The sequence below is a fragment of the Staurois parvus genome, unplaced genomic scaffold (assembly GCF_062004578.1).
Source record: "Staurois parvus isolate SC_StPar_1 unplaced genomic scaffold, SC_StPar_1.0 ptg000114l, whole genome shotgun sequence".
NCBI lineage: Eukaryota > Metazoa > Chordata > Amphibia > Anura > Ranidae > Staurois > Staurois parvus.
In genome coordinates this window covers 5,408,914-5,433,288 of record NW_028317910.1, presented here as the reverse complement: position 1 = coordinate 5,433,288, position 24,375 = coordinate 5,408,914, and the positions used below count along the sequence as shown (strand labels likewise).

Below are 24,375 nucleotides of genomic sequence, written 5' to 3'. Positions count from 1 at the left end.
TCTGGGAGGGGAGGGGGGGGCTTTCTTAGATAAGCACAACCTCCTGCCTGCATGCCTGACCTAAGGGCAGATGGATTTCAGGAAAGAAATGTTGCATGAATCATTTGCCCTTAATCCAGATGGCTGTGGCTAGAAATGCAATGGGGGTAGTGATTTCTCAAAAAATAAAGCATGGATACTTGGATGGATGAGTGAGTTTTCTTGAATATTAAATTAAATAGTATTTGTTGTGCTCAGATACAGTTTAATTCCAGTTTAAATGGCACCACAATGCAAATGCCAATGCACCACAATGGACAATGCAATGTTGTAAAAAAAAAAAAAGGGCAGGTGAGTTGAATTGTGTGTTAGCTTGCAACATTACACACGGCAAAAGTCTGAATCCGGTCTTAAGTGCAGCTACAATATTTACTGGATAGATTTGGTAGTTATTGACATGGGGACTTGTTTTGCAGGCAGGTGGTAATTCTGGAGAGCGGCGGAGAGGATCGCCCATCAATCTTAACCATTATGCCACCAAGAAGAGTGTTGCTGAAAGCATGCTGGATGTGGCGCTCTTTATGGCGAATGCAACTCAGCTGAAGGCTGTTCTCGAGCAGGGGCCGAGCTTCACCTACTATGTCACTCTCATCACACTCATCAGTCTGTCTCTGGCTCTACAGCTGGTCATTGGAATCCTTCTCATTATTATCGGTAAGAGATTTGAGGGCTTGATTGGGGCAGCATAAAAGTTAAAGCTCAATATCACTTTTTGTTAAGAACAGGGGAGGGGTAGAGCCTCTCTCAGGAGTCATCACTCAGGACATTTCCCCTCACAATCTGCATGGTGTTTGCATGTACTAAGAAGATTGAAAAAAGGGAAAAAGCACCTCTAAGTGCAGAATAATTAGACAAATTTAATAAAAACCCAAAAAGGACAACTCACGTGTGAAAATAAAAAACAGGCTCACCTGTAATGCAGAGGAACATGGTAGCATCTGCACAATGGAACACCAGAAGTTCCCTGAGAACCAATACCATGGGAGAGGAAGCTGGCTTGTGCTTGCCCAGGATCGCTGTGGAACACAGCATGGAGTGCAGCGTGTGCGGGATGACATCACCAAGTGGAGGATATGTTTCTGCCATGTCCAGGCTGAAAAAAAAAATGCACTGGACTGCATCTAATGTGAACTAGGGCTAGTTCACATTAGATGCAGTACAGTGCATTTTTTTTCTGCCTGGACATGGCAGAAACGTATCGCTATTCTCCCTTTGGTGATGTCATCCCGCACTCCATGCATCAGAAATGCATGCACAGTGTTTTCCATGTATTCCAATTGCCCTAGTTCACACTAGTACAGTCAGTTCCAGTCATTTTCAGGTGCAGAATTAAAAGTAGAACATGCTGCATTTTTTCTGCACAGAACTGTACTGGAACATAGCAAACTGCATCAAAACTGCACTGGAACAGAGTGTGGTGTAAACTGTAAGCAAAAATGTATCCAGAATGCATCCTGAGTGCATTTTTGTGGTGTGAACTGGCCCTAAGGGCTAGTTAACATTAGATGCAGTCCAATGCAGTCAGTTCCAGTCATTTCCAGTGCAGGAAAAAAAAAAGAACATGTTGCATTTTGTCTGCACAAAACTGTACTGGAACATAGCAACTGCATCAAAACTGCACCGCAACAAAGTGTGGCGTGAACTGTAAACAAAAATGTATCCGGAATGCATCTGGAGTGCGTTTTTGTGGTGTGAACTGGCCCTAAAGGGCATGTAAAATTAACGCCATAAACAACTACATCTATATGATGTGAAAAATATGTGTTGTATATTACATACTTACTATGAATGTATTAATCATGTCAAACCCCAAATAGTTAACTAAGGGAAGTAATACCTGTAAATATATATCAGAGTTAATATCTATATATTCAGAAAAAAATTAAACTATCAAAAATGGAAATGTGTTGCAACGAAGGAGTATCTAAACCAAAATTTTATAAAGGAAAGCACGATGAACCAAAAAAATTACTATTACAAAATGGTGCCAACTTCTAGACCTTCATTTAACCCTCCCGGGGAGATAGTATCCAGAACATAAATCCACTAAGTCTCATGTTGGCAGAGCTTATGAAAACACTCTGCCTCCGGGAGACCCCTGGGCTTAGCCTCAATTATCCAAACTCATAAACCAACAGTGGACTTATTGTGAAATTCAAGGAAATGGTTGGGCTCAGTCACTATGCTTATCCTTTGCTCCTTCAATAAGATGACGATGTTCGCCAAACCTCTTTCTAAGCGTTCTAATGGTTCAACCCATATACAACAACCCACATGGGCAAGTGAGAAAGTAGACTACAAAGTCATACAAACAGTTGTAAAAGTAATCAATTTTGTAAGTTTTCACTTTAGTCACACCTTCTTTTTGTCCATGTTGTACAAAACTACAAGTCTTACAAAGTGCTTTCTGGCATTGGTTCATACCCTTAATGTGTTAATAAAGGTTTGGCTTTTTTAAAACAAAACAAACATGTCATACTTACCTGCTCTATGCAATGATTTTGCACAGAACCGCCCCAGCCCAGTCCTCTTCTTCTCGGGTCCCCCGTCACCAATGCTCCCAATAGCAAACCACTTGCTATGGGGCCACTAATGCATGCTCCCTCTCAAGCCTGGCTGTATGCATCCATAAGACACATAGAGTCGTGGCTCAGCTCTGCTTCACCCCCGCTCTCTCCTCATTGGCTCACTGGCTGTGATTGACAGCAGTGGGAGCCAATGGCTCTTGCTGCTGTCTTAGCCAGTGAGCAGAGGAAGTCCCGGGATAGCCAAGGCTCTTGTGCACATTGCTGGATTAAGAGGGGCTCAGGTGAGTATTAGGGAGGGCTGTGGGGAGGAAAAGCACACAGAAGATTTTTGGAATGCATGAAGATAAAAAACCTTGAGCTTTTACAACCGTTTTAAGGGGAAGTAAGCATAATGAGGTCATGGTGCCGTTGGATGCTAAAGATTTTATTTTACCGCGTACCACTTTACCTTTTAAGTTAGGGGTCATTCTGTATGTGACCTTCGATTTATCATTGATGGTAGACTGTAGATGGGGGTTTTGTAGAAGGATAACCCAATGTTTTGCAAGAATACACTCCATTTTTTGGTGTTGATCATGGAATTGGGTAATGAACCTGACTGTTCACATTCATCTTTTATCAACTTGGGTGGTTTTCAATCAAGGTAGGTAGAAAAGGTGTGATCTAGAGAATCAGAGTACCCTTTATCTAAGAATTTATTTTTCAAGAGGGCACTCTGGGTGATATAGTCAGAGTCTCTGGTGCAGTTCGGTCTCAAACAGCAAAATTGGCCTGTGGGAATGTTCTTAATCCATCGCGGGTCGTGACAACTATCATAATGTAGGAAGGAGTTGCCACGGTGGGTTTAGTATAATTTCATGAAAATATCATCTCCTTATGATGACCCATATTTAGATCAAAAAAGGATAAGTTATCTTTGAAAGAAGTGAAGGATAGGCCAAAGTTGTTCTTACTACATTATGATACAAACTCATCAACTAAGGTGGGAGGACCATCGCAAATGATAATATCATCAACGTAGTGACCATAGAAAATTATTTTGGCTGCAAAGGGGTTTCCTTATCAGATGAATTGTGATTCCCAATAACCCATAGTCAAATTTGGATATGAGTGCGCAAAATTGGCCCCCATTGCAGTGCCATAGATCTGTAAATATTAGTCCCCATCAAAGGTGAAATAATGAAATAATTGTGGGTGAGACAGATTATGGTAGCATTAAAGATGAAAGTGGCTTGCCTGGAATTAAGCATGGGGTCTTGCGAGAATGTCAGGAAAGGCTTGCCCATAGCGCAAGTGATTCTTAGTGCATACATATGCTCATGCGCAGAATGGCAACTGACTGGGCAGATGTGCACAAATATGTTCATAGGCATGAACATGCATGCGCACTCGCACAAACGGGCGTGCACTTGTCACCAGGGCTGGCGTCAAACAGGCTATTTATACAAATCCACTGCACTGGCTAATTGCTGTTTAGCGTGCAACTTCTGTGTGTATATATCCTGATTCCTGTGTTTGACTTCTGATATTGACCCGGCTTGCTTCTAACTCTGCTTGTTTGCTACCTGCCCTGATCTCAGCTTGTTCTCTGGATTTTGCTTCAGCCTGATCTGCCTCCACCGCTGCTGACACTGGCCTGTGACCCGACTTCACTCATGTTTGCCATTTATGGCTGATTTGCTTGTTTGTTGCCAACTCGGCTTGTCCAACCCTGCATCCTGCTTCATCCAGTCCGCTACAGCTCCTCAGTCCAGCACGCCCTCATCTGGTGCATCTGCCAAACTGCCAATTTGCAATTTTCAGTGCTGTCGCTCTTTGAACGGCAATTGCACATTGTCATACAACACTGCACCCATTTGAAATTTCTATCATTTTTTTCACACAAATAGAGCTTTCTTTTGGTGGTATTTAATCACCACTGGGTTTTTTATTTTTTGCACTGTAAATGAAAAAAGCTAAAATTTGGGTAAAAAAAAGGTTTTCTTTGTTTCTATTATAAAATTTTGCAAACCATAATTTTTCTCTTTCACTGATGCGTGTTGATGAGGCTGCACTGAGGCAGTGCTGACAGGCAATGATGAGGGGGCACGGATAGGCACTGATAGGCTGCACTGATGAGGTAGCACTAGTGGGCATTGATGAGGAGGCACCAATGATGCTGCACTGATGGGCACTTTTAGTTGGCAAGGATGGGCACTAATAGGTAGCGCTGAAGGGCACTGACTTGCAGCACTGACCAGTGGCACTGACTGGCAGCACTGATGGGCACAGATTGGCAGCACTGCTGGGAACTGATGGGCAGACACTGTGGGGCACTAATGGGCACTTTTGGGGCTGCACTGATAGTCAGTGTCGATGTCTTGTTTGACAGTTGCCAGTTATCGGCAGTACTTTCCTCATGGTGTGACAGCAAGAGGAAAGTGCTGCTGATAACCGGCAAGTATATTTACATGGTGGTTAGCTGTGATTGAACACAGCTGATCATGTGGTAAAAGGCCGCTGTAATTGGCATTTTACCATATCATACCATATAAAGGAAACAGCAATCACAGACAGCACCGGGTGCACGCTGCTGGGGGTGCATTCTGGGAGGATGTCATATGACGCCCACTCAGAACTGGAGGATCGTGCTGTAGCCATCATTCTGGTATAGTGCGGTAGGGAAGTGGTTAAAGTTTAAATTCACCCTTCCATTCAGCCCTGCACAGTTGTAGAGGCTCCTTTCCTATACTGAACTAGCTTACTCTGATTTCACTGCACACTGTGAACTTCTCACAATGTGCATTAGAAGCTGCAGCAAATCACAAAGAGCCCTCCTCTGGCTGGAGGGCATCCAGCATCATTTCGTTCTTTCCTCCCCAGACTGACTGTCTCTGGCCTACACAATTTGTGGACATTGCTCACTGTTGTCACCATCAGGAAACCTGCGCTGAGAAATGCAATGTAGCCATCACTGGAGAGTAGGTCTAACTTCAAAGAGGCTGTAGGAGATTACCAACACTAAGATTTAATGAAGGATAAAAAAAAAGGTGAAAAAAAGTGTTTTGTGGAGGAAAAAAATGGGTAATTGTTTATAATACACTAAATGTCATTCAATTAAGGTTTAGATGTACTCAGATGTAGTCTTACAATCTTTCCTTACCTAAATCCATCATTTCTAATCCCCTCTCCAGCTCGGAAGAACCTAAACGACGTTTCCAAGCAGCAGGATCTGGATATGCTGAACAATGTGGCGACCGCGCTTGTGTTTATCACCGTTCTCCTCAACATCTTTATTACAGCATTCGGGGTGCAGAAGACAGGATTGTACCCCTCCAGGGGGCCACGTGAGGTGCAATGAAGGATCACACAGGTATGCAGCAGGGGGAAGAGTAATGTCACAGAGGCAGCTGTATAGATCGCCAGCTAGGGAAGGCCCTCACTACGTGCCTTACATAACTCAGGTTAGGTTTTGTGATGTGAGTTGTAGGAGTTTTAGTAACCCCCGCAAGTTTAGCACAGAACTCTATCCTTCCCTTAAAGTGATTGCAAACTATATATATTTTTAATAACAAACAGGTTTATGCTTATCTGCTCTGTCCAATCCAGAGTGGCCCCGAATCTTCTCTTCTCAGGCCCCCCTCCAGCGCTCCTGGATCCTCGTCTTCTTGATGTGGCATCATAGGAAGCTGCTTCCTATTGTGGCAAATGTGTGTGCTTGACCCCAAGCCGTGCTGCCTGTGTCCATTAAAACAGACAGTGCAGCTTGGCCTGTCCTTTCCTCTCTCATCACAGGGTAAGATTGACATCAGCGGGAGCCAATGGTTCCTGATGCTCTCAACTAAGCCTGTGAGAGTGGAGAGAGCCACTACAGATGGACACAGCACTGGATGAATGCTAAAGTAAGTATAAGGGGGGGGGGGGGTTGAGGGGACATACTGCTATCCAAACATTTTTTACTTCAGTGCAAGGAATGCCTTAAAGGATAAGTTCACCTTTCTAAAAAAAAAATAAATGCACATTTTTTACAGGTAAAACAATGTGTATTATTTATTTTTATTTATTTATTTTAGGTGATAGCGGGTGCAATACACTGCTTCTGCAGACTGTTAGTGTGACAGGCAGTTACACAATGACAGGAAAACTCAATGAACTACCTAGAGCACTCACTAGCACCCTCCTGGTAATTCATTTAGTACTACAAGCCATCAGCCACAAAGGCTGTTGGTACTTGTAGTTCATTCATTCACAAAACTCTGAATGAACGACTTGGCCGTGGTCTGTCAAATTGTGAAAGTGGGTGCTCTAAAAACGGGTGGAATATGTAATATGTTCCCAAAGGTGATCTTATCCTTTAAAGGTAAAAGGTTGAGGCTTTAGAACCACAGTCTGTACAGTTGTAAAGGCTCCTTTCCTGTATTAAAATTGCTTACTCTAATATTACTGCACTCTGTTAGCTTCACACAATGCACATTAGAAGCCACATCAAGGCAGATAGAGACCGCCTAGCCCTTTTCTTCTCAGCCCTTAGGCTGGCCATACATTATACAATTTTCTTGAGATTTTTGGTTTAGATTTACCAAAAAACATATAATAGGAAGTCAAACCTAACAACACTTTCAATTATATCCAATTAGGCGGGCCCTTGCACTACATAGTTGATCTAAAGGAAATTGGACAGAAAATTGTATAGTGTATGGCCAGCCTTACTGTCCCTGGCTTGCCTCCTAAATTGATTAGCTTGTAGTTTTTTCAATCAGAGAGACTCAGCATCACATGTGGACATTACCTATGGCAGTTTTCATGCCAATACAGTTTACTTTGGAACTCCCACTCCTCTAGACTGACATCCACCCAAGGCTTTAATAAGGCTAGGTTCACATTTATGCGAGTCAGGATTGCATTCATAATCACGCACGTTCCTGACCTGCAGGCAAAATGTTCTGCTCTTTTGTTGATGCACTGTGGTGCCATTAATTCTTGATAGCACCCCCACACATTGGAAAAAATGGCACTTTTTCACATGATTGAAACTGAATGCTGCCCATAGCACAATGTAGTTCCATGCGTTGGGTTTGGGGACATTTTTTCTTCATGTTTTCCACAAGTACAGCAACACATTTAAATGGATGGGCCACTGTGCCTGCACAAACGCGCCTGCACAGACCTGCACAGATGTGAACCTCAACAAGCCTACTGCTGAGTTGGGGGCTCTGGAGAGAAGTACTGAAGAAGGATGATGTGATGTTTCCAAGAACTAATGAATAGCCATCTCCTCCCACTAGCCATGTTCTGCCTGCATTGCATGGAGAAACGCAGGGATATCATCATTGGGTCTAAAATATGGTATGCAATGAAAACGGAAAGATTTTATTAACAAATGTCATTAGCATGTTGGTCGGGAGGGAAGGTGGAACCAGGAAAGGCAGACAATAAGTAAATTAAACTTCAGCTTTTAGCAATTATAAAATTCCTTCTAAAGAAATAACTTTTTTTGTTTGATTTTGTTGTATGTTGTTTTGAATAGAGTGTGGGAACCCTTCTCAGGTTTATATGGCTGTCTGTGTTCCCACTGGGGAGATTCATCCTGTTTGTCGTAATAACTGTTGTCACTGAGAAAGAAAGTCATGTAAAATCCAAAATGTTAGACTTGTCACTGGAACAGGAGGTGAAAGGAAATGTTCCAGTGGGGAGACCTGTTCTATAATACAGGATTGTTCTGCTCACAAATGTTTAAGGCTGTTCTGCCGCCCTCTCTGAAAAGTGATTTGTTTTAGGGTACGGGTGGTTTAGAGGTAATATCTTCCTCCTATTTGCCTGTTTTAACCATTGAGAGTTCAGAGCACCACAACCACCTGCACCACTGCCCGATTCAGTCACATTTGCCGACAATTCCATCCTTCCAAATGTGACGGGTTTTATCATTTTTGCCATGTCGCTTCTACGGTTGAGGGGGGAGTTAATTGTGCCTGTATTTACTGCCCACTTAAGCAAGACCAAACAGAGGATTTCCTTTAACTTCTTCTCTCTCCCTGTTGTGTAATCCTGGAAAGAAAGTGAAGGGAAATCTTTCCAACCGAACAGAACAATAGAAAAGAAAATTGGCTTTGGATACAATTTAAAAACAAAAAGCCAAAGTGCACAGCTGTGAACAGTAATTGTATCTTCTCTGTGTTTTAGATCTGCCATCCAATGTTCCTGTCCTTTCTCCTGGCTCCGATCTTCTAACAATTCATCAACCACAAACGTTTACAATTCCTCTTATTTGTATGATTATTAATAAATAGACTTAATGTAAGTGTGCAGCTTCTTCTTAATTAACTGATCTTTTTAGCATTTGTTGCGATCCACACAACTATTTTGTATTCCTACAATTAACTCACAACATATTTCATTTTAGCCAATACTTTAAATCTGACTTCATAATAAATTTTCACCCGACATTTGAAAGTTGAAATCAGGCTTGCAGCTGGGGTAAGTGTTCTGTAAGATAATATACGGGGGGGGGGGGGACTTGGATGGGCTGAAGAGAGCTCAGGGAGGATGACATTGATGTTCACCAACAGTCCAATCAGCAGGCAGGGCAGTGGTAGGAACATTGCAGACACACACACACACACATTGAAATAAGCGTGATAATTATGTGATATAGTTAAAAAAAAAATTGTACATTTAGTATTGAAACACTTTTTTTAAAAAACAAAGATGTATTCCATTTTATTTAAATAAACTATGAACTTTCACATACAAATGTTCTATTTCTTTAGGTTCACACAACAGCATTCGCTGTAAATAGACTTCAAGAGCTGGGAGATCAGATTAAACACACTGCAGACTTACTTAAACAAGAGGGACACTCCTCTCCTCCTCCTCTCTGTCGGTTTGTCAATTTACCCTTCCTACTCTGCTTTATACACAGTCCTTACATCAATCCAGACAATGCTGGGCTTTCTTTGTGGAAAGCCCAGTAGGCTTTCTAAGCATCAGGGATGTCTCCTGCTCTAAATGTGTATTTGCAAATAAAGTTAGTGCATAAATAATTATGTAAAACATCACATTGTAAACCTTGAATAAAAATTATAAATAAAATTGTTTACAACATATAATATGTTCCCCCAGCAGATAGGTGAAGAGTGAAGAAAATATTCCCACCTTCTCTCTTCCTCTATCCTCATTTCAGCAACAATTACAGGCACTTCCATTATTAGTCTGCATGAAAACCAGCCTGTGTGCAGGACCTGATGAAAATTTAATAGAAGACTTACAGTTACAATTACTGTTTATCCCCCCTATTTTTTATTTTGCTGTTCTTGTGTACTTTTGCTTTATTTTTTTCATTTTTTACTTTTTATTTTTTTCAATTTAACTTAATAGAAAAGCACACACACTTTACAAATAAAAATGGGAAACAAAGTACAGCATATGCCAAACCAAAACATTTTTTACATTTTGGATTTGGAGGGGAAGAATTAGAGCCCCGTTGGGTTTTTACTGCTCTCGGGAGCATCACTATAAAGATTCCTACTTTCTACTGTCCAACTGACCACATTTTCACCATACAGGAAGTGAGGGGAAATCTCCAAGAGCATCACACACATAATTTTTTTTATTCCTAAATTAAGCAAGGAAAGGCTAGATCCCCTGTCACATTTTTATTGCTGTCCTTGTTCCTGTTTCAAATGTTCCCTCACTTCCTGCTTAATGAATGTCACACCAAGTGCCGGTTCACATACAGTATATGCGGATTGGATACAGTTTGAACCGCATCCAATCCGCATGACATGTGAAATAACATTGCTTCCCATGGTGCCTGTTCACAAATGTCCAGTGCACTGCTGGTGCAGATTCAGTGCGGTTTTAAAAAGAGTCATGTCCAATTTCTGAGCAGTGCAGTCCGGTTCAGGTGCGGATTACAGGCTATTGACTTCTATGGGAACTGTTTCTAAACCGCATATGTGAACAGGATAAGATCCTAAGCTAATCCTGTCCTGAACCTGATGTAAACCTGACCTGAACTGCTGAACAACTACTGTTCCAATTATCTGTGAAACCTGAGCTTCAATCTGCACCGCACATGTGTGAATCAGCTCTTAGGCTGGCCATAAATGAGTCTGTTTTTTTTGTTCCCCCTGATTCCTCCATCTGCATGTTTGAAGAGGATGGGGGAATCCTCCCTGTTGTGTCTTTATATTCTATCAGCAAGGAGACTTCTCCGCTGTCTTAATACACAGATCAGCACTGTAGTCAATTGCCTACATCACTGATCGAGCCTTTTTTTTTTTTCTAACAGGGCAGTTGTGGTCATACATGGAAAGAAATGTGGCCAGTCCCTATTAAACTAGCTGAATTTCGATCCATGTATGACCAACGCATGTATGGTAAAATCTTTCTAATGGAACCTTGGATCACAGTTAAAATCCAACAAGGATTCTGGTTCTTTCTCATTCTATATAAATAAGAAAAAAAAGTTTTGGCTGGATATATATATATATATATATATATATATCCCTAACCTCAACATACATTTTCCGTACCTGACAATATGGTGAGACCAGAACAGGGGTGGACTGACAATTCATGGGAGCCCCCGGGCAATAGGGGATCATGGGGCCCCTGTGTCCTTGCCTAAACTCAAAAAAGTCTATGAAAAAGGTACCAGGGGCATCTCATGGGGCCCCCTACTGACCCTGGGCCCTCGGGCAGTGCCCGAGTTTCCAAATGGTCAGTCGGCCCATGGACAAGAGGCTAATTTTTATGACTTTTAATTTAAGGCAAAATCAGTAACTTTACATTTGTTTACCTAAAATCACTCCATTTGTCTCTAATTGTAATCCTGCATACACACCAGGATTCTGTACACTGTACATACAGTTCCCAACTACTCTTCTGAATTGTGTCAAAATAAGTGCATAGCATTCAAATTGTACAAGTGCTACAAGATTCAATCTATACAACAAACATTGCTGTACATTATACAACTATTCATATCTTGACTCATATGTAGTCTCTGACACCACTTTTGCTACCTACCTTGCCAGGGCAATCTACAGACATCCATCTGCCCAGGCACTTCAAATCAATGGCTTACTATCCTGCTGGGATTTGTAGATCTTCAGCAGTGCAAAGGCTACCAACTCTTCAACACTGCTATAAAATACATATATAGATTCCTTCAATTTGAATATATATATATATATTTGCTAAAGATGCCTGTACTTTAAAATAAAGGCAATTTAATAAATAAATACAAGTCCTTATCACTATTAAGGCACTTTGTCCAGTCAATAAATACTCATTATTTTGTTTGCCAACATTCCCAGATAAGATCCTGGTGCCAAATGGACTGTAACCCCATGGTCCAACCCATAGGCATCTTCCCAAATTGGGCCTCCTTCACTGTAAGATGTTTCATCCATCTCCAATTATGGGAAACTAATTCTACTTTGCAGATCTGCCCTTTAGGGTTGTTCTTGCTTGCTGCCCTTGTCATGCTTAAAGAAACACCTGTTGATAAAGAAATAGGAAAACTACCTCCTTCTAAAAAATGCCAGTTGCTTGGCTGTTATGTTGACCTACTTTTAAAAATGCTGTTCCTCTTGCTTTAATACCATCTGCCTCCTGGGACTGTTTATCTCTTGGACCACTGCCGCATTCAGAGGTTCCTCCAGCTGACCCCCATGTAACCACTGTGTCAGTTAGAGGGTTGGCAGGAGGAATCACTGAGAAGAATTTGGAATAGACTTTCAGCAGAGGTAGTGAGTCAGTCAACAGCAAATGATTTCAAACATGCTTGGACAACCATGGATCTATGTTCAGATAAACAAAAGTTAAAGGAAAAAAATAAAACAAAAACAAACAAACAAACAAATGAAAACATATATATAAAACATGCATAAAAAGAAAAAAAAGTGCAGACTTGATGAACCAGATGACAGACACTTTTGGAAGTGTTGTTTTCTGAACAAACTTCAGAGGTTGATTATTCGTCATCAGAGAAGCATTAGGCAATAGAGGCAAGTATATACATTTTTCTTTATAGGGATATGTTCTATGAGAAGTCATAGTCAGTCAATTATACAGAGGGTCAGCATGACAGCAAAGCAACTAGCAATTTCCAAAGGATGGCAGCCTCCAGTTTACAGCAAATTTCTTTTAATTCAATCATATTAACGACCCCTAACTAAGAAACCATGTCGGAACCCACATTTTGGTGGCTCCCCCCCAAGACAGGATGGGGGAACCGCTAGTGCAAATAAATTGACATTTGATAAATCAGTCATGACACTGTCCCTTGGTAATGGGACAATTCCAATTGCCACACTCCACCACGGATGTGGAGCGGCTTCCTGATGCTGTAAGAGAGTTCTCCGATTCTGGAGATTCTTCTAGAATTACCCCTGGAGCCAATTGCTCTCAGTGCAATATTTAGAAATGTTGACCATATCTGGACTGTCGACTGTTCCACATGCCGCGCTTGGAATGGAAATGGTGGTAAAAGTTTCGAACTGCCAAACGTTCCACCTCCATCCCAGCTTGAAGTATTCTGAGAGAGAAAGAGAAACCATGGGGTCAGACTAAGGTAAATCATGACTCACTTTATGTGAAAAAAGCAATTATTTGCAGAAATGTATCTACAGAACCATCTATGAAGGTCCTCATTTATCCAGGTCATGGCATAGCTAGCAGTAGTCACATTCAACTGGGAACGTTCTGTAGTGTTAAAGATTTTTCACCCCTTATCCAAGCAGGTCTTAAAGTCAAAGATGACACTTTGATGAGTAGTGAAGCATAACAATGTAGCATGTACTTATATGAAAAAGTATCCTGTTCACTTTGCATCGCTTGTGAAATCCCTGGTGTTCCTATCAGCCCCTCTAAGTCCCTGTTAAAAACTGACCACACTAAGCAGAAGAGCACAGCATGGTCAATTCTCTAGTTGTGCTGGGAACTTTGTGTGCTCTCCTCCAATGATCACACTTGTCCCCCCCCCCCACCTGCACAGCCTTTCACTAGGAAGATTAGTGTGCTGCTGTTTCATCTCCCCCAAGCTCGTATTCAACTGAGAACAAAGGGAATTGGATAATTTATAAAAAAGGGAAAAAAGGTGTTTATAATGTTTTTTTATATCCATACACAAATGTTTTGCCTTTCATTTCTATTTTAAACTGAATTATTTTACAAGGTGAGGGATTAAAATCAGTTTACGTCCAGCTGAATGTGACTAACTACTGCTAGCTATCTAAGCATGCTTTAAACTATATTGCACTCATTTTACAGGGTCTCTTTTCTGCTCATTATTCTGCTGGCTCAGTTGAGTTCATTCAACAACATGCAAGACCACACTTATCTCCATTATATCCGGTTTCCTGTTCTAGCATATAAAAAGAGCTATTGCTTTTAGTAACTCTATAAACCTTGAAAATGTGAAATATCCAAAATATTTATTCAAGGAGTGCACAAAAGAAGGCATTTTATTGCTTATCTGGTCACAATTGAAACTCACAGAGCATTCTCAGTAGTCAGCAATACTGGTATTCAATAACTCATGAATGAAAGGAAACATTGTAGCAATCTACTTGTCTTTCTCTCTGGACAGTAAGCCCTGGTTCACACCAGTGCGACTTGTTCTGCGATTTGACAGGTTCAATCGCAAGACAAATCTCACTCTATTGTCGGCAATGGAACCGTTCAAATCGATGTGAATCCAACTTTGCATTGCTGCAATGAATTAGAAAAAAAAGGTTCCTACTCTATGTATTTGTGATTTCAGGTGCGACTTGCATAGACATCTGTGCATGAAGTTGCACAGATGTCAGCCAAGTCGCATCTAAAGTTGCACTGACATACGGCTTTGAAATCGTGCAACTTTAAGTGAAGTCACATGATTTCAAAGTCAGATTTAGTGTGAACCGACAAGGTATTAGTGTGTAAGATTTTAGTTTTAAAAGTGCATTTAGGCAACATTCCTTTGTCAGGTGATCACCATTATGAAATGACAGCGATCACTAGCTTTTCATTGATGCGTTTAACTTGTGCACATGTTCCAGCAGCAGCCGAGAATCTCAATGTTACTGTTGCAGAATGTTACTGAATGTTGCAGAGCACAGTGCATTGGCACAGCTGCTTTTTTTTTCAATTAAGGGGTGTACACGAAACGAAGGTCAACGCTGCAGCTGAACTGAGTAAGTGTCCTCAGCCTTGGACAGGATACAGTTTCCTTGTATAATATGACTGAAAGCAGGACATAAAAAAGATTATTTTTTTTTTTTTTAGAATTACAGAAACCCATTCAGCAACAAATCACCAGGATGTAGACCTGCCATTAATGGAAGTCAACATGCAAAATAATGTTGCAAATAATTCAGGCCTTTCTTGTATCATCCACCCCTCTCACTAGATCAGAATATAGGCCCCGTTACCGGTCCAGGAGCTCCCAGTCCTCTCCTCCCCATCGCTCCCGAAATTCTTCTGTGTTCATCCCTCCAATACGCTCCAGGTCTGACTTGTATATCCCCAGCAGTCCAAATCCATTTACCTCCCAAAAACCTGCAAAGGAAACACAAAAATTTAATTTCCTGAGAACATGGAACTATCTATAAACTAGTATGTAATTATTTAAAATCCTCAACGTGTCTTTAATATGAACTGCTCGTAGTGACCCACAGGAAGCAGTCAGATTGGGACTTTTCACGTCCAAGTCAGGGCAGACATGAATTTGATTGTTGTGGAGCACTAATGACCATACAAAGGGTAAAGTGTTAAGCATAGTACACACAATCAGACAAAAAATACCACTTTTGAAGAAATCATACGATAATCTAATTGTTAGTACACATTCCAAAGCTGATCACACAGTTCATGTGAAATAATCCGAAGGGACAAATATGAAGATTCTTCTCCTACAATACCAGAACAGACAATTTTAATAATCAGTACAGTATTCATATGAAAAATTTGGAAGACCAAGACCTTGCATGCTTGGAAATGAAAAAACTACACTTGAATAAGTGTAAAAAATATTTATTGTGTGACTGTTGTAAAGACCTTAGGATGTAAGCTCCACTGCTCCACAGGCTGATGTAATTGGCTCAGTGTTTCCTGTACAGCACAGTGGAATATGTTAGACCTATACAAATAATAATAATTATTTTTATTAATAATAATAGTGTGTGACTGCGTTGGAGTCTCAGAGTGTAAGCTCTTCTGGTGCACAGACTGATGTGAAAGGCACAGTGTTGTGTAGTATGTCAGAACTACTGTATATAAATATACAGTATAACAATATTAGCATGTGACTGCAAAGTAGACATTAACATGTAAGCTTCTCTGGTGCAGAGACTGATGTGACTATCGCCATGTTCTCTGTATAGCACTGCGGTCAGAGCTATATAAATGTATAATAATAATAATAGTATGTACATTTATTGCATTGGGGACATTGGAGGGCAAGCTCTTCTGGTGCAGATTTTGATATGACTAGTTTTCGGTTTTCTGCACAGCACTGCGGTATGAGCTGAGGTGACAGCTGTAAAAATATTGTCAGATAGCCATAAAAAAACTTTCAAAATCTTTCCTGCATTTTTCAAAATATATAAACATTTTAAAGATATACTATTACCTGGAATAACTTAGAACTCACAACTTGCCAAGCTGGACACTTACTAGCTTATCCCCCTATCTTTGCTCAGATCATTAGGGTTATCCTTTGATCAGGGGCGGACTGCCAACTCATGGGGCCCCCGAGCAATAGGGAATCATGGGGCCCCTGTGTCCTTGCCCACACTCAAAGCACACCCAAAAAAAGCCTATAAAAAAGGTACTAGGGGCATTTCATGGGGCCCCCTACTAGGGGCATTTCATGGGGCCCCCTACTGACCTTGGGCACTCGGGCAGTGCCCGAATGGTCAGTCTGCCCCTGCTTTTGATATTTACCAGTGGGAGATATTCTGCAGAAACAACACATTTTCTGATATCTTACATTCCACCCTCACCTTCAGGCCAGGTTGGAGTTGCACCACAGTTCAGTCTCATGATCATGGGAGCATACACCATTTTGCCCTCGATGGTGTGTGTGCGTATTAAGTGGATAATGGACGGAGGGAAATGCATGTGAAGGTCACACAGGAAGAGGATGCTGTGCGGATTCTGAAAGAGAGAAAGCAAGGCTTCCATAAAATCCTGCTTTATTAGAATTACATTGTCTGCCTGTATTTACAAAATTTAGTAGCTAATCTGTTATACCCAGACACATTTAACTGGACTTTGTAGGACCTTTCCAAATAATTGTGAGACGGGGAAAAAGAAAAAAGGAAAGAATGCTACAGAAGAGATCTGAAAAAATGTAAGGTTTTGACAATGAACAATATAAGGATGAATGCATATAATTATACCTGTAGGGCTGCAACAAGCCCAGAGAGGGATCAAGCAACCTGGCATAGCACTTGAAGAACATGTCTGTCTCCGCGACGGTATGGCGGACGGTTGTTCTCGATGTCTGGCGGGGTGTTCTGGGTGATTGTATATCTGACAGTACAGCAATGCCAGTATACAATGATGTAAGAGATTTCAGCCAACAGCATGGTGGTGGTGGTGTCAGCAAGGACACTCATAGTAAAGAAAGCGTCAAGGTTTTTTCATCAAAAGGTAAGCATTTATTTGTTATATTACAGTTAACACCACTACCAATGCCTACTGTGGCTCTAAAATGGCCACTCCATCAAGATTGGTGTATTGAAACCCATTTAAGGAGCCTGGGACTGAGTCTGGGCTCCTTAATCGCTTGTGTACCAGCCTATAATACCCTTCATTACCTGGCCATTTTTCAGCTTTCTGTACTGTTATAATTTGACTCAGGCAACAATTCATTTTTATACTTTTTTAAGACAGATAAAGCTACCTTTTGTAGGTATTTACCAACCACTGTTTTGTTTTTATAATAAAAATTGAAAACAGCAACACATTTTGAAAAAAAAAAAACAGTTTTGCTTTGTTTGTTTCTGTTATAAAACAAATAAAAATACCAGGGCAGTACAAAAACACAATTACTTTCTTTTCTGCAGATTAAGAAACCTGCAAGTAGTGAGGGGTAAAACATGCAATGGCAAAGGTGCACTAGATACAATAATGTACAGGTCATACGCAGCGGGAGAAGACAGTGATGCTTTCAATGTACAGGTCACATACAGTGGCAGGGTGGATATGCAGATGTGCAGGAGAAGGGAGTTGAAGGGGTTAATGTACAATTCAGATACAGAGACAGCATTTAGATGTGCTGGAGAGATGGGACAGTGAAAAGGTTAAAAAAATATCCCACAGTCAGTGAAACTGAACAAATCAATTTGCAACTGCTGCTATTTATCCATTAATTCTTTCCAAGTTCAGAAATGACTATGATCCTTCTCCTTACTCTGTTGTAAGAGGAAGGGGCTAACTATGTAAGCAAAAGCATGTGATTGCTGTGATGACCAATCATGTCTGTCACAAGATTTCGAGTTTCTTGGATGGGCTCAGTACAATGCCTCAGTGTACTTATCAGGACTGGGATCTGAACTCATGACCTCTGCTGCAGCCTGCAGTGGCACTTCTTGCTGAGCCACCTGAGATGCTGGACAGATGTTCTCTGATCCTTTGGACAATCCTACCTTGTTTCTGGTGAACCTTGCTCTTGCCATGAACTTCCAATTAAAAGAATATGAGAATATGTACACTTAACATTTCATATTCTTGATATGTGCCTAGTGTACCATGTAGTTGTATGAAAAGTATTCTGTTCTCTTTGTATTGCTTCCTTTGTGCGAAATACCTACTGTATCTGTCAGTCCCTCTGCTTTCCTATTTCAAACTGACCACACTAGGCAGGAGAGCAGTGTGGTCAGTTTTCTGGCTGTGCTAAGAACTCATCCTGCTCTCCTCCAACTGTTAGACTTCTGCTCACACCCCTCCCCCTCCCTGCACAGTCATTCATTGTGAAGCTCAGTGTACTGCTGTTTTTTCTCCCCACCTTTCTAAGATCCTTACACAGCTGAGTACAGCGGGTATATGGTCAGTTATATAAAAGGGGGAAAAGGTATTTACATTTTTTTATACTTTTACACAAATGTTTTGCCTTTCACTTGTATTTTAAACTGAATGGGTTGTTTTACAAGGTGAGGGTTTACATATACTTCAAGCCATGCCTTTGCAATTACTGTTTGCCAGATTATTGTGCTCTTCATCAGCCAATATCTTGCTGTTGTCTCTCCTGCTGCTGTCTGTATCTTCACTACTATTCATTGCTGACCTTGGCTTGTCCCTCGACTACACTTCTGCTCGATCCCAACCTTCAAGCATTCATTACTGACCTTTGGCTTGTTTCTCAACTTTGCTTCCGCTTGATCCCAACATGCAACCACTTGCTGATGACCTTTGGCATGTTTACTGACTAAGCTTCTGCTTAATACTACCTGCTATATCTGCTACTGGACCCCAGCTTGCTCACCTACTGGTGGGGTGATCCTGACGACCTGGTAATAACATTCAACAAAACCCATCTCCACCATCAGGAACTCTGATGAATACTGGCTAGTGGTTAGACCCCACACCTCGGGTGTGTCTGTGTCATCCGACAGGGTGACCTACTTGTGTACTTATCCAGCTGGTCAATGGGAGATTCTCTACTGCTATAGCTACTGGTCTCTGAACCTGATCGTGACTGTACTGAGGCTCGGTACTCAGCTATTAGCAAGTGGACTGGCTGCACTGCACTATTTATCCAGTGGTATTTCTGAATGGCTCTTGGTAAATAATGAGCTGCCAATCCACGGTTTTAAAATGTACCCTGGTAGAAAAGGGGTTAAAGTGTTTCATACACTGATCTTGATGAAGTGGCCATCCTAAAGTCAAGAAACACATTGAGGGAGTTATTAAATTGTTATATGCCAAATAAATACCTTTTGATGAAAAGACCTTGAAGCCCTATTTTTTCTATGGGCACCTCTGCTGATTCTGGTCACCATTTTTGGAGTAAAAAATCTCAAAAACCTCAATGGACCTTAGTAGTTACTGTATGATACATTTTAATTTTCTGTTGATAGAATCTTTACAGGATTACTTCTTTTTGTCACTCACCTTTACCAGATCAGCTCCAGCTTGGAGCCCCAAAGAACGCTCAAAATTTCCCTCCAATCGTACGTACTGGTAACTGCAGAGAGGAGAGCAGAGAGCTTAGAGATGATAAGATACCATATCTACATCATGAAAAACTGTATGCAACCCTTCTCTCCCGAAATACTCAGCATGGAGTGTGCCATATTGGTGTTAACCCAGAAGCCCTTTTTATCACTTTTTCATTTTGCTGGGTTAGCTCACCTGGGAAGAAGGGACTGCTTTAGAGCTGCCTCTACATCCAAGTCGGTGCTGCTGAAGTCCACAATAATAGTGCTGAAGTATGTGTCCAATGTGGTGTGATGTATGGTTTCCATGTCCTCTATAAACTTCTGGACCCATCGAGCCTGGTTCTTTACTAGAAGAAATAAAAAAAAGATACAGCCATGCCTTCCATTGATTACCTACAGCTGCATGTAAAGTAGATAGTAGATAGAGATACTGAAAGTGTATGTATAGCCAAAACATTCTTTTTAGTCTAGGGTAGAGCAGTTAAAGGTTTAATCTCTTTGCTATTGTATTGTTTGCTGTCTGTATACCACTGAGGAAATTTCCTTTCACTTCCTGTCCCAAAGATGCAATTAGAAGTTAGAGGAAATTGCCCAATATGAAGGGAATTTACATTTTGGACAGTTGCACCTGGAACTGGTGTTTCCAATTAAAGATTTTCCCTAACCTCTTGCAATGAGAACAACTTTAACATTGTGGATTTCCCCCTACTTTAATTCTTGGTCACAATGGTTACCAGTACACATAGTAGGATGATACAAGCAGCAATAAAAATTGAAAGAGGGTCTAACCCTTCCCCATTATATTCAAAAGTAAAGAAAAATGTTTTGCCTTTGGCTATAATCTCAAGTAGAACTAAATCATGTCCTCTGCAGAGCTTCCCCATTTTCGGACAATCGTTAATGGCTAATCCATTTTTCTTTTTTTTGTGGAGATGATGTTAAGATGGAAAGTCAAAGAGTCCCACAATGGCCTTAGGCAATACACAGACTGTAACAGACTAGCACCTCTCTCAATGCAGCTCATATACAAGGGACATGATGTGACTTTTGCCAAGGCATATAGATCATCTGATCAGAGCATACCAAAAGTATTTATTTATTTATTTGTAGCTGCTATTAATGCTTAGGAATAAAATCTGACAAAGGTTCTAACCTTATTGTCAGCTTTAAAAAAAAAAGTTTTGGCTGGCATTTAAGTCACAAAATGCATTTCAGTTAACAACTTCACCTGGTACTATAATGTACACCATAGCTCGGGGGTTCCAGGCCAACCCTGTTGGCCAGCACAGTTCTGGTAGCTTCTCGCTTGCCATCAGTCTCCGATGTGGCCCCCACATCATGTTCCTCATGTTTCTTTCTTGTTCTCGCTCTTCCTGAGTCAGCCCAGTCCAATTTGGGGCGAACACATATTGAGAAAATCTCAGGACACGATTGGACCTATCAGAGAGTTCAAGTTCTAACAAATAGCGGCTTCCTCTAACGTAGTCTAAGCGTTTCTCAATGTTGATAATGCGCTGTAGTTTGTATACTCTGACAAGAAAAAAGATAAATGTATTTAAGGTGATAACAAACATGGCAACAATCCTCTAGCCTTACTATTTTCCCACTGTGGATATAGGTGATTTAGATGGCCAGCACTCTTTAAATTTAAGTAGGGCTTCTAGAAGGAGTCCTTACATACCCACAAGCATTAAAAATCATTATATCAATACTTTTCTTGATAGCATATGGGACACTAAAATCCTGCCAGGTCTTTTTTTTTATTTGCTGTCTGCTTCCCATTGGGGAGATATGTGCTCTAATTTCCTCTCTTGGAGACACAACTGAAATTTAGAGACAGCCTTTCTAAAATTAGAGGAAAGCCCCCTTTTAGGCAGTTCGCACTGGAACAGGTGTCTTAACTGGATTTCCCCTTACCTCCTGTTCTAATAACAACTGTAACATTTTTACAATGGTCACCGAGACAGATAGAAGTAGAGATCTAATTTCTTGAAACAGTGTCGTTACTTTTTTGTTAATGACTTAGCTCTACAATTGTATATTTGCTTTTTGTACATTATTCAATATCCTATAGACCTGTCTTCATACTTTGAAACCCCCTCATCCCTCTTGTACACTTTACTCATAAAGCTGATCTGGTACATGGCCCAAATGCTCACCCTCGATGCCACTGGTGCAGCCGTTTCATGAAAGCACCAACTATGCTCAAGGCTTCGTTTTCTTTCAGGTGTAGGTTTCCCGAAGTGTTGCACTGAAGGTCAATGTATTCTGACCTCACCACCTGAAAGTCTGTTTGACCCACATGGAAAGTCTGGTTCCAGAAAACAGGCTGTTCAAACACAAAGGGGTACTCAAACTCTTGGTAATCATCTTCATCTTCGTCATTATTTTGGGTTTCTCCTTCTTCCTCTTGTGGGTTTTGATTGCTGCGGTCCTGATTTCCATCATTTGGTCTCTCCAGATTTGGAACAGGAAGTAGCAGAATATTATTTGTTTTCCATGAGGGGTCTTGCTCACCCTGATTTTGTTTTTGGCCATCATTATTCAATTCAGGACTTTGTTTTCTTTCACCAAGATCTATAGCTGCTCCATGTTCTTTTGGCTTTTTGTTCTTTTCTTGATTAAAGCCACCGAGAACTGGCTCACCAAGCTCTCCTTCATCTTTACCTTGTTCTCCCCCTTGGGTCATTTTCCTATCCACAACTGCTTCACGATTTTGGCTTTGTACATTTCTATGTTGAAGGTCCAGCTCGCTACCATTAGCTACCAAAGGAGTTCCTTGTCCGTTTCTGTAACTTTCATTTCCCTGCTTACTAACTGTGGTTGAAACATGATGTCTGCCCTTGACTACTAGGAGGTCTTGCCTTCTACTTTTAATATCTTGAAATTCTTGAGTTTTACTCTTATGAAGATGTTCATTTTGAGATTCTTGCTTTAGTTGCCCATTAGAACGATACCTCTCGGGTCTCCTATGCCATTCCATTTTCTCCTGATCAAATTCAGGTCTTTGTTTTCTACTCATATCCTTTCCAGAGTCATGCAACTTCCCCTGATAAATCTCAGACTCAGGAATCTTATTATCACCAAAGTCTCCATTAAGCTTGGGTCCAGTGCCCTGGTTCCCAGCAGGTGTAGCTTTTAGTTGCTCCTTCCACCTGTTAAGAATTTCTCTTTGTCTTGTTTCTTCATCTAACATATCCTGCTTCCTAGAACCTTCCTTGTTTACCATCCCCACTTTAAATCCTTGGTCATGATCACTTGTATACTGCCTATTGTTTTTTCTTTGAGATTCTTCCTTCTTAGTGTTCCCCTTGCTACTGTTTTGTGGCACCCTTTGGTAACCCTCCTTGTTAGCCAAGGTTGTTTTCCTTAATACTGGATCATTCATCATAGATGTAATCCTCTGTCTTACAGAGTGTGATACACTGTTCAGTCCATTATTCAATGACTTTGTTAGTGCTTTCTGTGTCTTTTTGTTCCTTTTTTTCCAATTATTCTCCTGTACATTTGAACTGTTTTCATGGCGGTTGTAATCATGTTTTACATTAACAAGATTTTGGCGTTTATGCTTATGGGGTTTTGCACCACGAGGAGACAGGGTCTTTTGGCTCTGCCCCTCTAGTTTGGGTAGCCAAATGGAATCATGATTTGAAAAAACTAAGCCTGAATTATTTTTATTAGCTGTGTTTAAGTTGTTGGAGTGGGAAAGTGCTTTGTCCTGAGCATTTTCAGTTTTCAGGGGCCTTAACCGACTTTCTTCCTCAGTCTCTGCAACAAGGAAAAGCTTCCTCTGTTTAATTATTTCATCCTCGCTGGGCTCCTCCCTGACTTCCTGATTGCCTTTTTCCACCATCTGATAATCTGTGTCCACATACTGGAAATCAGATGGGTTATAGTCATCTGACCAACCTATTCAAGAGGATAAAGAAAGTTATTGTATAATTTGCTGTACTACAAACATATTCTTTAATCTTGCCCAATATGAAGGAAGGAAAGAAGGAAGGAAGCAAAGAGGGAGGAAACTGTTGGTCTGAAAGAAAAGGACTCATTGCCCAAATTCCCTTTTTTGCAAAGAAATGGCTAATGCCACAACAAAAAAGTCAGAAAACACCTATACAAAATTGAATCGGTTGCTAATAAAATTCATGATACAAACCAGGATGATCAACAGATCTGGCTTTAGGATTTTCGACCTTCATATATTTGTTATATTTCAATCTGAAACATAATAAAGACAAGGATTTCCATTCTGGAAAATTAATACTCCTAAATAGTATAAATGTTACAATGTTAACAGTAAAGAAGACTGACACATTGGCTTCACATGTTACCCCTACCCATTTATCATTTTAGGAACACTACAGACCTGCTGGAGTATCTTGTGTTCTCCTGGTACATGCACTCATTGTCCTTTTCCATGTGGCTGAGCCGGGTGTAGTCATTGGGGAAAACATAACTTAGACGGACCTGAATACATAGAGGGATGGTGATAGTGTTAATAGAGAAATTGTAGTCTTTTTAATGTTTTTAAAATATGCACATGAAAGAGATCTACTTCCACCTCCACATTCAGTTCTTCCGTCAGTTAACTCTGTTACCATAAAGGATTTTCTAAACTTTTTTGGACTTCCTATTGCATTACTATAATCTTTTTGATACAACTTTCTCATTTTATC

At 40.8% G+C, this 24,375-nt stretch overlaps 2 protein-coding genes across 2 annotated transcripts in view; one reads left to right on the top strand and one right to left on the bottom strand.

Annotated features, from left to right (window-relative positions):
* Positions 1-8,844, top strand: part of NINJ2 (ninjurin 2) — a 41,643-nt gene extending 32,799 nt beyond the window's left edge. The window contains exons 2-4 of the mRNA XM_089671772.1: positions 456-693; positions 5,741-5,919; positions 8,727-8,844. Of these exons, the coding sequence (XP_089527898.1) occupies positions 456-693; positions 5,741-5,907 (405 nt within the window). The 3' untranslated portion in view covers positions 5,908-5,919; positions 8,727-8,844. The remainder of the gene's footprint in view (positions 1-455; positions 694-5,740; positions 5,920-8,726) is intronic.
* Positions 8,845-9,233: 389 nt separating this feature from the next.
* Positions 9,234-24,375, bottom strand: part of B4GALNT3 (beta-1,4-N-acetyl-galactosaminyltransferase 3) — a 93,273-nt gene continuing 78,131 nt past the window's right edge. Inside the window, exons 12-20 of the mRNA XM_089671771.1 lie at positions 24,066-24,166; positions 23,856-23,917; positions 21,859-23,608; positions 20,928-21,229; positions 19,893-20,046; positions 19,653-19,725; positions 16,538-16,691; positions 14,966-15,092; positions 9,234-13,089 (exon numbers count right to left, since the gene is read on the bottom strand). Of these exons, the coding sequence (XP_089527897.1) occupies positions 12,972-13,089; positions 14,966-15,092; positions 16,538-16,691; positions 19,653-19,725; positions 19,893-20,046; positions 20,928-21,229; positions 21,859-23,608; positions 23,856-23,917; positions 24,066-24,166 (2,841 nt within the window). The 3' untranslated portion in view covers positions 9,234-12,971. The remainder of the gene's footprint in view (positions 13,090-14,965; positions 15,093-16,537; positions 16,692-19,652; positions 19,726-19,892; positions 20,047-20,927; positions 21,230-21,858; positions 23,609-23,855; positions 23,918-24,065; positions 24,167-24,375) is intronic.